This window comes from Trichosurus vulpecula, chromosome 4 (genome assembly GCF_011100635.1).
Source record: "Trichosurus vulpecula isolate mTriVul1 chromosome 4, mTriVul1.pri, whole genome shotgun sequence".
Classification (NCBI taxonomy): domain Eukaryota; kingdom Metazoa; phylum Chordata; class Mammalia; order Diprotodontia; family Phalangeridae; genus Trichosurus; species Trichosurus vulpecula.
The window spans coordinates 28578336-28592313 of NC_050576.1; the positions used below are offsets into that span (position 1 = coordinate 28578336).

Genomic DNA, 13978 nt, shown 5'->3' on the forward strand with positions numbered 1-13978 from the left:
CACTGACGGTAATCTATACCCAGACGAGTCTGATGGGAGAATCCCTATGGCAGCATCTCTGACCTGCAGCCCCTGCATGAACAACTTTCTGGATGGAGAATGTCAAAAAGACCAGGACAGCCTAGATTGATGGGCCAGATCCAAGGCTCTTGGCCAAATTGGATCACAGTATCCTTGTTCTAGAACAATAAGGGACCTCCTTGACCATTGAGTCTAGCCCTCTCATTCTACAGATGAGGAAACTGAGGCACATGGAGTTGAAAGGACTTACCCAAGGTCACAAAGGTAGCAAGTAGCTGAGCTGGGATTCGAATCCAGGCCCCCCACATCCAGATCCAGTCCTGTCTGCTGTACCGTGCTGTCTGTAGGATGAGAAGCCTTTTGGTTGTGAGCCAGGCTGGTTCCCAGCTGACAGACACACAGCTCCAGCCTTGCTCACACACTCCCAGCTCACAGAGCCTCTGGTAGTAGAGTTTTTGAGAGCCAGCTTTACCCCTGTACCAGGGGGAGGCTTTAGACTGGAGCTTCAGAGAGGCAGAATTGTAAATAAACACTTTAATTAGCAGAGTTATTCTTTTTAAAATACTGAAAAGGAACTCACCTTGCAAGATTTCATAATATATTCAAAATATGTTAGTAAATAATAATTTTCAAAATTATCCAGTATTAGGCAAAAAAATTAAAAAACAACCAAGTTCAACAGGATAGAATCCAAAAATCGAAGCCAATGACTACAAAGTTCCAGAACCTCAGAAGGGCAGACACCTCAGATGCCGTATTGTGGCCCACCCATCTCTGGCCAAGGCTTTCTTCTGTAACATCTCCAATCGACCTTTAGCTAGCCTCACTCTAAGACTTCGAAGGAGGGAGAACTCACTACCTCCCAAGGCAGCCTTGGGATAGTTCTAATTGCTAGTGGTTTCCCCCTCACATCCAGCCTAAATCTGCTTGTTTGCAGCTTCTCTCAGTTCCGCCCCCAGGGGCCAAGTGGAACAAGGGCAGCCTTCCTCCACGGACAGCCCTGCAAATGCTTGAAGACATCTCTGCCGTCTCCTCCCCATCCCCCATGCCAAATATCCCCAAGTCAACCAAGCCCTTCCCCTCCTTGACTGTCTCCTCTAGACATTCTCCAGTTTGTCAATGGTCTTCTGAAAATCCTGTGGCCAGAGCTAAAGCCAGTGTTCCAGCAGTGGCTTAGCCAGGGCAAAGGGAAGGGGGACTCTCACCAACCCCAGTTCTGGACACTGTGCTCTCAGAGTGTCCACATGCCGAGAATGCAGCCTATGATCACATGAGCTTTTGGGGGGCTGCTCTGACACATTGTGGGTTCATATTGAGTATTCCACCAAAACCCTTTTCAAATGAATTGTCATCTAACCATGCTGGCATTTACCCAGTGCATTCATAGTCAGCTATTATCGAACTAGATCTTCACAATGACGTCATGAGGTAGGTACTGCAGGTGTCATTAACCCTGTTGTCACTACTATCTACATGGTGTTCCTGAAGTCTGGACACATAGGCAAAAATGCATACTTTCAAGAAATGAAATGACTGAAATTTTCAACATTTTATTGAATTGGAATATTAACAAATAACATCTTCAACTTCAATAACATCATATGATTTCATATTCATATTCCAAGAGTGAATGTGCTAAAATTGACAGCGATGTGGAGTTATTGAGTAATTGCATCAAGTTCACGTGAATCTTGCAAAGCTCATCAACCTTTGCATCACAAATGATGGAAATCCTATTGAAGATGCTATTAGTTAATATTCCAATTAAAGAAAATGTTGAAAATTTCGTTGCTTGAAAATGTGCATTTTTGCCTACATGTCCAGACTTTAGGAACACCCTGTGCAATGAGGAAGCTGCTCTGGGTTACACAGCTAATAACTGTCTAAGGCAGGATTTCAACCCAGATCTCTACTTATTCCAAACTGTTAAGCTCAATTGCTGCATCTCATTGCCTCTCATGATGGAAAGAAGTGGTCTCGTCATCTAGTCCAAATTTGTCTGGCTGCACAGACACACATACCCTGCTCTTGGTTCTTCTCTCTGGGATCCAAACAGAACAAGTCTTTTGCCTTCCACATATCCTTGAAGAGGCTCTCATGTCTCCCCTGAGTCTTCTCTTCTCCAGGCTGGACACCCTCAGTTCCTTCAGCTGGTCCTCTCTCGTCGGTCCATCAGCTGCCCCCTTGTGGACACGCTGCAGTGTGTTTCCTATTTGGTGCCCAGAACCAAAGGGGGGACTATACTTACAGCTGGGTGAGGGAATAAGGGAAGGCTTCCTGAAAGAGGCAGCCACTGAGGTGGGCCTGGAAAGAAAAGAAGACATGAATACAAGCTCAGATAAGATGGTGAAGAAAAGGTCTTCCAACAGGCAAAGATTAGGAGAAAGGAGGTGGCAAAGTTTGGCTACAATATGGCATATGGAAGTGGAACTAAGGGTATGGACAGAGAGGGAGCAAAAATTAAACATCTAATATGGTCCCTGAGGGCAGAGGGCCTTGGTTACCAGGCCAAGAACCTTGCGTCTTCTCTGCAACTAAGCTGCTTTTATGGCCACTGAAGATATCCTACGGTTCGAGAAGGATATTTGTTGACTTTGAGAGAAAACAAAAACATTTCATGGAGGAGCATCACATCTAAATTCAGGGTAATTATCCCAAGTATCTTTTCTTCCAACAGGTTAAATCTGGTTCTATATTTGACAATTTCCTCCTGACAAATGATGAAGAATTTGCAGAAAAAGTTGGAAATCAGACCTGGGGAATAAGAAAAGTAAGCGGAGCCTTTGTTTGTTCATGGGCAAATTTAGCAGGATTGCCTAATTATAATCTAATCACTTACCATGCCCTGGAATTCTTAGTTATAACCAAAGAATTCATTACTTGGGCCCTCATTTGTTGGCAACGAGCCTAGCAAGGCTAACTCAGGCTGCTTGCCTTTGGAAGAGCCAGGAAGACTCTTAACCCTACAAGCCCCTGAGACCCCTCCCTGTAATCCTAGGGGACTGAAAAGAAATATAAGTATATATAACATTTTTATTAAAAGATGAGCGTTAGGCATCAACAGAGTCAATTAAATATGCTTAGTGTCAATTTACATTTAACATGATTTTTTAAAAAATTCAAATAAATTTTATTTTATTTTCAACTAACACACACTTCTTTTCCCTCCCCCCACCCACCCCCCAGTGTCCTACCCATTGGGAGAAAGGGGAGGGAACCCAAGTCTTTATAACCAAATCTGCATAGTCAAGCAAAACAAATTCTCCCATTGGCCATGTCCAGAAATGCACGTCTCATTCTGGGTCTTGAGTCCATCCCTCCTTTGTCAGGAAGCTTCTGACAAAATAATGAACTTCAACACATAAATGCTGTTATAATTTTTTCCCTTATCCTCCCTAAGTCCTCGATAAGATTTTTTGGTTTGTCCACTCATTCACATTGAATAGTTACTATGCACTCTAGTCCTTCAGTATCTTTTTTTTTTTTACTTTGCATTATTTAAGTTAATCTTTCTGGATTTCTTCCTATTCCTCACATCTGTTAGTCTCGTTTGAATTACACTATTCTGTTACATTAACTGACCATACTTTATGTGACCATTTCCCTATTCTTGGACATTTAGGAGATTTCTGGCTTGTTGTGCTCTGGGAATTTTTGTAATGACCTAGGATGCTCGCTATGAATAGTTTTGTTTTCATTTTCGCTTATTTTGGCTACATTTTCAGGATCTATTACCAACAAAGGAATTACTGGGTCACCAGATGTGATTATTTTTATAACTTTTCCAAAACTTTTATTTGCAGCTGTGTATAGAGAACCAACTTGCCCTCCAAAAAGATTCTACAAGTTTGCAATTCCACCAACAATGAATGAGTGTACTTGTTGCTCTCTAGGTAGACAATTTGTGAATCAATGACACCTCCATTCAACTCACTAAATAATTGTCACATGCCTGCTATGCAAAAGGCACCATGTTAAGTGTTAGGGATACAAAGTTCTTTCAAGGAACTTACAAAGGGAAGGACAACTACACAAATAACTAGGCTACAAGGGAAGAAAAGATACATAGGAAGGAGAGATTGCAATAAATATTATAAGAAATTTGGTGAGAAAAAAGATTACTTTCCCCTGGAACCACCAAAGGCTGGTCTCCTCCAACTTCCCCACTCCCAAGAAAATGAACACTACTCTATAGACCCTTTAAAATGTAGTCAAGGAGTTAAAATTTCTCCTACAGGGTTAGCTAGAGTCATTTGTTCATTGAATAATCCACCAGTTCAAGTACCTACTATGTGTAAGACATTATGCTAGGCACTATGGGGAGAGCTTTAGATAGTTAAAACAGTTCTTGCCTTTATGGAGTGTATAATGGTGGGAGAGGGGAGAAGGGAAGGGAAATGATGCAGCTATATAATACTATGGAATATAACTTTACAGTAACTCTAGTGTAATATAGAACACAAGAACCAGAGAGAAACATGATGCTCTGCAAGGACTGAGGAGGGAGGGATCACTTCTGGCCTGGGGGAGGAGGGAAAATCAGTGAAGGCTTTCTGTAGGAGGAACCAATGAACCTGACCTTGAAGGCTAGGTCACTTCTCAAGGGTCAGAGATGGGGGAGGGGGAAATTAGAGTTGTCTGGAATTTATATCCCCTCTAAATTACGTGGAAATTACATATCCAAACAGGACCCAGAGAGGATATGGAGGGAAGCCTATGAAGCAGAGGAAAAGAGACAACAACAAGAAGAGACCAAGAAAAAAATGGAAGCCAAAGAAGAAGAAGAAGATGAGAAGAAATATAAGGTGGAGGAAGAGGAGGATGATGAGGAGGATGAAGATGCCAACCAGCCTGAACTGGAAAAAGACAAAGAGCCGACAGAAGAAGAAAACAGGGATGTAGGAGGGAATGGGACCACTGGTGCAGAAGTAAGGGATGAATTGTAATTGTATTGAACATAATAATTCGTAGTCAATAGCTAATGGGCCATTGTTAATTAGGCTTGGGAGCTCACTTAAAACAATACAAAAATAAAGGCAATAAACATTTATTATGATCAGAGAGTAATACAATTGGGTGGGGCTAAGTACCGGGGGTGGTACAAGGCTTAGATAAAGGTCTCTTGCCTTCAAGGAGCTTATATGGTCTAATAAAGTCTTACTACCTATTACTCTCCTTGGATGCATCATTGAGACATCACTCATGAAATGGATGGGCAGAAACCAGCCCTTGGTTGACCTTTGGTACTTTGCCAGGAATTTATGAGCAGCTAGGTCAAGAGGGGTCTTGTGTTCTTGACTGATGCTTGAAAGTAATACTTTCTTCCTGACCATGAATGGTGTATGAGGCCTTTGGATCAAACACTTGTTTAATTACTTAAATTTTTACAATGTCAAGCATCTAATAATAAAGGAATGAATCTTTGGGTAAGTCTTTTGGTTTCATTTTCTGTTTATAAGCCCATATATTTTCAGTTCTTATATTTCTGGATTTTTAAATGGGGCAGGGGATGGGGAAGGAGGATCCTTTCAGCCCCACCTATGTACAAAGCCAGTCTTCCTGCCCATCAGCAGCCTCCCTATTCCTCCCACACACCTGTGCTGAGGGTTACCTTTAGTCTCCTGACCAGCACAGGGGTCTTTCCAAATGTTACTTAATGGATTCCTCAGTCTCACTGGGGCACAGGATGGAGGGGTTTGGAAGGATTCTTTCCAGGACAATCTTCATCTAAATGCAGAGGACCAGTAACCAAGTCTGTGAAAACAACAAACTTGTGACTGCTGAGCCAACAGCATAGGCAACAGGAAGGAGACAGACAGACCTCCAGGCTTTGCCAGGAACTCTTGCCTGCCCTCTGGTCCTGAGGATGGGGCTGCCTTGTCAGAAGATAATGGAGCCCCAACTAGCCTGGGCGGGCTCATGAGACCACATTTGCTTACATATTCATTTTAGATTAAGAATTACTTCTAGGGGCAGCTAGGTGGCGCAGTGAGTAGAGCACTGACCCTGGAGTCAAGAGGACCTGAGTTCAAATCCAGTCTCAGACACTTGACACATGTACTAGCTGTGTGGCCTTGGGCAAGTCACTTAACCCCAATTGCCTTGCCAAAACAAACAAACAAAAAAAGAATTACTTCTAGACAGTTTGCTCTTTGCTCACACACCTTCATGCCCACACACCCTGTGGTTGGTTTTCTCCATCAATTGGTCAGGGCACAGACTCAAGGAGGCCCAGCATGAGGTCTCCTTCCTGCCACTCTGTCCACAAAGTAAATCCTAAACCCTGGCCGGGCAGCTCACAATATGTGGGTGTGATAGGAGAGGAGGGAGAAGGCCCAAATCCATCCTAGGGCTGCTAAAACAACAACCCTGAGGAAATGATAACCACTCATAGTCCTATAGCACTTGTAGCATCCATCCATCTTTTCATCCATCCATCCAGCTATATATCTATCATGTATGTATGTATCTTGCAATCTATTGCTTAGTATGGTCCCTGGCACGTAGTATGTATTTGAATGCTAGTTGACCATCCATGCATCTATCTAGCTATTTATCTATCATGTTTGCATGCATGCATGTATGTATGTATCTATTGCTAAGCATGGTGCCTGGCACATAGCATGTGCTTGAATGCTAGTTGACCATCCATCCATCATCTATCCACCAAGCTATATATCTATGTATGTATATTTGTCTCTCTCTCTCTCTTAGAACAGTGTCTGGCACATAGTAGGTACTTAATACTAGTTGATTCTCCATCCATCCATCCATCCATCCATCCAGCTATGTATCTATGTATGTATATATATATATCTTTCTCTCTTAGTTCAGTGTCTGGCACATAGTAGGTACTTAAAACTAGTTGACTTTCTCCATCTTTCTTTCCTTCTTTCTTTTTCTTCCTTCCTTCCTTTCTTTCTTTTTTCCTTCCTTCCTTCCTTCCTTCCTTCCTTCCTTCCTTTCTTTCTTTTCTTTCTTTTCTTTCTTTTCTTTCTTCCTTCCTTTCTTTCTTTCTTTTTTTCTTTCTTCCTTCCTTTCTTTCTTTCTTCCTTTCTTTCTTTTCTTTCTTTCTTTCTTTTCTTTCTTTTCTTTCTTTCTTTCTCTTTTTCTTCCTTCCTTCCTCCTTCTCTTTCTTTCTTTCTTCCTTCCTTCCTTTCTTTCTTTCTTTCTTTCTTTCTTTCTTTCTTTCTTTCTTTCTTTCTTTCTTTCTTTCTTTCTTTCTTCCTTCCTTCCTTCCTTCCTTCCTTCCTTCCTTCCTTTCTTTCTTTCTTTCTTTCTTTCTTTCTTTCTTTCTTTCTTTCTTTCTTTCTTTCTTTCTTTCTTTCTTTCTTTCTTTCTTTCTTTCTTTCTTTCTCTTCCCATAACTCCTTGTGAGGCAGATAGTACATGTAGTCCTGTCCTTATTTCACCAAGGATGGTAAGTGATCAGTAACCCAGTATATTTGACTTCAAATCAAATTGAAGTTGAATTGAGTTGAAAGTTCAGATATTTATTTTCCCTCCTCCTCCCAGTTACCTCTTCTACAACCTCCTCACCAACTACCTTGCTGCCCACACCAGAGACCTGAAGGAACTTCTGCCCTGGGGCTCCACTCTCCTAATTAGTGACTGCCTCTCCCAAAACACTATTTCAAGAAAGCCCTAGTTAAGGATCCCTTTACTCCTTCCTCTCCTTGTCTCCAACCACCTTCTCCAACAGTTTCACTTCCTTGAATCTCTTCCTCCATCTCCAGGTTTGGAACCATGAACCATGATTAAATCAGCTCTGCCACTGTTCCTGGATGGGGCCCCACTTACCAACCTGGCAACTTTTCAGGACCAAAATATCCCTCACCTCACTATGCCCCAACAGTTTCCTCCATTAGATTATAAACTCCTTGAGAGCAGAGACAGATGCTTTTGCATTTCTATCCCCAGCACTGAGTAAGTGCTTAGGATCATAGGGTCATAGATTTAAAGTTGGGAGGAACCTTAGATCACAGGGATCATCTCCTCCAATGTACTTATTTTACAGATAAGAGAAGTGAAGCCCAGAGAAGCTAAGTGATTTGCTCATAGTTAGCCTGGCATAGAGTAACCATTTAAAATCTGCTTTTCATCCATCCATCCATTTTTCATTTTTATCTTAAAATAAGTTCATATTGATGCCTTTTTGTTTATTTACATCACCATAGTTTTCCTCAGCATCCTCTGCCTTCCCCCCATTGCTGCCAGAGAGTCATCCTGGTAAAAACAAAAAAAAAATCAGTACGACTGATCAGTACATCAAAAAAAAGGTTGAAAATATGTGCAATGCTCATCACTTGTGGACCTTCTTCTGCAAAGGGGGTGAGGAATGAAGGGGGGGGCGGGTCTAGATGTCTTTAGAACTAGGCTTGATTTTGATTCTGCAACATTCACTTCCGATTTTGTGTGAGGGTGGTTGTTCTTTCCATTTACATGATTGTAGTTAATGTGTATCTTGTTTTCTTGTCTCTATTTACTTTACTCTGAATCATTTCTGGGAGATCTTTCCATGCTTCTCTGTACTCATCACACATATCATTTCTTACCCCACAGTAATATTCGATTACATATACATAACACAATTTATTCTGCCATTCCTCAATTGATGGGCATCAATTTTGTTCCAAATTCTTTGCTGTCACAGAAAGTGCTGCTATAAATATTTTGGTGTATATGGGAACTTCCTTCTTGTCACTGACCTCTTTAGGGTATAAATATAGTAATGGAAACCCATCTTTCACTTAAAGAGATGCTAACAACACAAAAAACTCACTCACTTTTTTTATTGACAAAAACTTAAAACATGACATAATAACCTATATCTCCTATTATATCCTCCCAGGAAGGAGGGTGATATTCTTCCTGCTTTCATCTGCCTCGTGGAATCTCTGGTTTCCCTTAAGACATAGCTGAAGGGCCACTTCTTCCTGGAGGCTTTCCTGGTTTCCCCAAATGCTTTGCTTTGTCTTGCAGGAACTGATGTACATACATGTTGTCTTCCTAGTTAGAATATAAGCTCCTGGAGGGCAGGGACCATTATTATCTTTTATTTGTACCTTTAGGACCCAGACTGGGCTACATACAAAGTAAGAGCTTCATACATGCTTTTTGAACAATTGATACTTAAAACCTTGAAACATGAGACACTTCAGTGGGACTGTTGAGTTGGGGAGGATTCATCTCTGGGATAAGGGTATAATGAACCATGGTGTTTAAGAAGAGCCTGAGTCTCCTCCCATTTTTAGGAGCCAGGCTTCCCTAGGACTAAACTTAGTCCACATGGACCCAGAACTGGGGTCCCTTGGTGGGAAGAGGGTTCCCCTGACCAGGCCATAGGTAACACATGTATTCATACCATCCCTACCTATCCTCCCTTCCTCAGGCTATCAAGGACTATAAATAAATAATAAATCCCAGAATAGGTTAGAACTAGAAGGGACCTCAAAAACCATCTAGTCCAAGCTGTATCTCTTCAAGGATCCCTCTTATGATAATGGGTCCTCCAGTCTTTGCTCAAAGACCTCCAGTAAGCGAGACTACACCATCTCCAGAGGTGCCCCTTCCACTCTGGGATAGCTCTCTGTGGTCAGGAAGTTTTTCCTGACATTAAACCTAAATTCAATTCTTTATGATTTCTGCTTGAGTGGGAGATAACTTTGTGAAGACTTGACATAGGGAGAATGTAGGAATTATTTTCTTCCTAAAGTAAGTGGAGTCTTGGAGGAATAAAATGGACTCAGGATTTAACCTTATAGGGATTTGGTTACCCAACTTCTAGGAATTCAGGGCTTGGGGCAGTAAGTGCCCTCCCTTCTCTCCTTTGGTGCTAGCACAAAGTTTTACCAAATAAGGATATAATGGACTACATATAAGTTGTTTGTCTCCTGCTCCAGGAAGACAGACACCACCCCCCCCCCTCCCCGTTCCTCTTTACCTTAGCCATATTACTTCCACATCAGCAGCTAGTTGCTAAATAAGGAGATATGTTTGCATGGGCTGTGCCTGATTTCCTCGTTCTTTGTCTAGCTTTTTTCATCTGGATTGGAAGCCAGCTTTCCAGTCAATGGAGAGGAGGGATAGTGGTGGGTGGGAATTTTCTCACATTAATATATATATATATTGGTGTCTTGCCTTTTGTAATTCTCCTCCTTCTGCTGGTCCATCTTAGTGGAAGTGATGCCCCTTTCTCGGGAGAATTGAATTAATATTTTCTGTTCTTCCTCAAGACTCCTCTTTATTTTATGAATTTTTATATTATATTGGTAAGAGTCTTGTACCCCACACAGTTTTGGGGGCTAGTCCGGGATCCACCTACTCACAAGCGGGACAGTGCGCCATTGGAGATTTCTTCGGCAGCCCCCAGACTGGGCTTGGGGTATTTTCACTTCGGCTGGGTAAAGTCCTGAAGAAAGGAGGAAGAGAAACTGAGAGAAGCCCCGATGGAGTGAAACCAAATCCCGGCTGGCCGATAGGAAGGACAGTCACAAAAGTTATACGTTTATAACCCAGGGGAGGGCAAAATCTGGGGTTCCTGGGGTCTTGACTGTGGAGTCACTAACTCAGAGGATCCGGCGACAGACCTCGATCAAATTATGGGCTGACCCTGTTAAGGGACGCCACCAAGTGAACCCCACGGGTGACTGAGGGGAGTAGGGCGACCACTTCTGTAAATTCAGCTAGGTCTCTGATCTGGAAGTACTGGCGATGGGCTTCGTAAATTAAGCATGAGGAAGGGACAGTCCAAACCCATTGCTTCGGAGCAAAATTTATCTACATACCGGTAGATATCCCTTTAGGGAGTAGGCTTAAGGATTGGGATGAACTGCCAAAGTAGAAAGGAAAATGGCCATAGACAGCGAAAGTCAGGTGCCAGAGCAAGGTGGGGGGAGTCCTGCTTTGTCATGTCTGGATTTGCTCCAAGTTGAGAAATAAGATTTGCTTGGAAGGAGGAAAAGAGCACTTAAAATATTTGACCTGGCTGGGGAGAATGGATTTCTCCTGGTGCTTTGAGGAAAATCACTGGTGGGTTGACCCAGGGAAAAAGGATTTGGGAATTTGGTGGCAATCAAAGCCATTTGGCTGCCAGACAGGAAAGAGCTGGTGCTGGGAAATGGTAAAAATTCTCTCTCTCAGGGAGGGGTAGATTGATTTGCATTTCAAAGCCTTTCACTGTTTCATGGAAAGGAGGTTTCTAGCCTCAAGGGGAGATATGAAGCATGGAATGTATTATTTTTAATTTAATGCTTGGGATGAGTCTGAACTAGAATTCTAAATTGTCCATGCGCAATGTTTTGTCTAATGTCCTGTCTGTGTGTTTAAGAAAAGTTTAACATTCTATGTTCATGTGGAAATTTTAACTCTAGGAACTAGGGGGAAAACAGGGTTGGGAGATGGGAGATAAGCTCCTTTAGTATGCAAATTGTTAGCCATATACTTTTAAGTTTTAAAGTAAGAGCAGCTGGAGAAGAACCTTGGTAAATATAATACTTTTTTTTTTCATTTACTTGAAATGTTTGAAGTAATTTGGGTCAAGATTAGGAAAGAGATTGAAGCTGGAATGCAGAGGGTAAAATGTTTCAGTAAAAATTGGGAAAGAAAGAGATAGAAGCTGGAGATAAGGGATTTGGGTGGGGGTAGAATGACGGCTGAATGTGCTCTTAGCTGCCATGTGCTTTTAGCCACCCCCTCCCCCAACCTCCACTTTGGAGGACTGCGGGTGGGTCAAGCCAGGGCTGGGGCAGAGGGAGGCTCGTAGCCTGGTTGGAGAAAGCATTAGATCCTTTGTTCTAAGAAAAGGGCTCTGGTATGTGCTCCTAAGAACCACTCCCTCCTCCACATTTTATCTTGGACAAACTAATATTTAAGGTATTAATGTATTAATATATGTTATATATTTATGTGTATTAATGTATTAATATAGAAATACCAGAAGTAATAGGATCAATAATTTCTATATGTGATAATCTGGAAATGTAATTGAAGTTATCTTATTTCCAAATTGTATTTTTTAGAGTTCTCTTAGGCTGTAAAATTTGAGAGACCCTTGTGAGGTCTAAATTTTGTTATATATATGAATTGGTCTTTTAAAAAGGGTGTGATAAGAATGTAATAGTTTGAAACTGTTATATTTGGTTATGAACAAGTAATATTACTTTTAAAATTGTTTTGCTATAAATCAAGTATTCATACAAAGGCCTTTTTGGGTCCTTTTGTAATTTCTGTCAATTCAGGGTACATAGTAAACTGTTAAAAATGTGATTTTATAAATAATAATCTTTTCTTTTACAGCTAAGAGTATTGGGCCTTAGAAATTAAAATGTTACCACTAGTGATTATGAATCCAGATTTGATTTGCTCATCCAACTAAGTTATGGTCACCTGATTGGTAATTAATTAGTTCTGTGTCAAGTTTTAAATACATGATAATTGCTTGTGGTGTGCTTACATTTCTAAATTTTCTTGTATTGTGCAACTTGGTTAACATTGCATTACCTATGTTAGAAAAACAATTCCTCTTATAATCTAGACATTGTTAGATTAAGAATTATACTTAATTTAGAAACTGAGGTTGTTAACTGAAACAAGGATTCTTGGCACCATCTAGTAATGAATTTTTATCAATCTTGTGTAAAGTTTTCTGTGTAGAGAAATTCCTATGGAGAAAGTTTTTAAAGTCTTGGTAAACTTTGTTATTGTGATAAGGCTAATTTAATTGGGTATGTAATTTATAGAAACTAAGTGTTCTCTGCATTACAACACCTTTTTGACTAAAGAACCTTGTGATATCTAGAAATTCTGTAATAACAAAGAATTGAGTTGTTATAAATTTTAAACTGTTTTCAAAGAAGGGAAAATACTTTTGAAAAATGTTTTGTAAAATCTTTTTTATAATTTTTAGAAGGCCTGCTGAATTTCCATTTGTAACCTAATTTGTTGCAGTTCGAACCTACTGTGAATTTTCCGAGTTTCTGGGTGAGAACCTTATATTTGGGGAATTAATGCTTATATAGTGGCTTCTATAAAGGCTTTGGGGGGAGGGGCAGCAGTTACTAGGATTTAAGTTGTACGGAAAGAGGGACAACAGCAGGGGTTAGAAGCCAGCCCCCCCCCCTTCTAAACCTGGCTTTTTAAAGTCAGCAGAACTGATTTAGGATAAGATTAGATTTTGAGATGTTGGCCTTGGCAGTTTTTATTAGTGAAAATTGCCATCTGAGGTAGAAGAACCCACTCTCAGGGGGAGATGATATGATGCCTTTTTTTATGGCAGGTCTCTGTAATCAAAAATGAGTAGTTAGTGATGAAAGGAAAGGTATATACCTACAGACCTAGACAGTTTTATGGGGAGAAATGGAAAATTGGATTAATGCAAATATGTGAAATCTTGTTGTTTTTAATCAAATGGATAAGTTGGTGCTCTTGTATAGTCATATGAAAGATAACATTCTGTCTAAATATTAATGGGAATAATTTGGACAAAGGGAAAAGAAGTTTGTGAGATAAGAATACAAATGTAAGGTTGAATCTCATTATCCCATAGACTAAGGCTGGGATTTAAAGTTACTTTGTATCTATGTGGAATAAGGTCCTTAAATGTTTCAAAGTGATATAAGAGCAATTGGGTATTAATACAAATGGTGCAATTAATTGCTGGAATTAAATCAGAGACATTTTCAGTTTGGGGAAAATAATTTCAGTGTTCCTTAGAGAAAGCTGTAGAATATCCTGGCATTAATGGAAAAAGTTAAATGTGGATTCGAATTCATTCCATCGTCTAAAACATAAAGTCATATGGTTCAGCTCTTTCAGATCAGGCATAATTAGAGAAGAATAGAAAAATAGAGGAGAAACTGATGCAAATTTGTTAGAACAATAACTTATGATCTTAATAGGAAGATTTTATGAATAAGGGAGGAAATGCATGCAAACTATTTAGAGCTAGCTTTAAGGA

The 13978-nt window shown here is 40.5% G+C and overlaps 1 protein-coding gene across 1 annotated transcript in view; it reads left to right on the forward strand.

Moving 5' to 3' along the window:
* Nucleotides 1–13978, forward strand: part of LOC118846676 (calreticulin-like) — a 47331-nt gene that overhangs the window by 26448 nt on the left and 6905 nt on the right. Inside the window, exons 8-9 of the mRNA XM_036755447.1 lie at nucleotides 2699–2791; nucleotides 4710–4949. Coding sequence (XP_036611342.1) covers nucleotides 2699–2791; nucleotides 4710–4949 — 333 coding nt within the window. The remainder of the gene's footprint in view (nucleotides 1–2698; nucleotides 2792–4709; nucleotides 4950–13978) is intronic.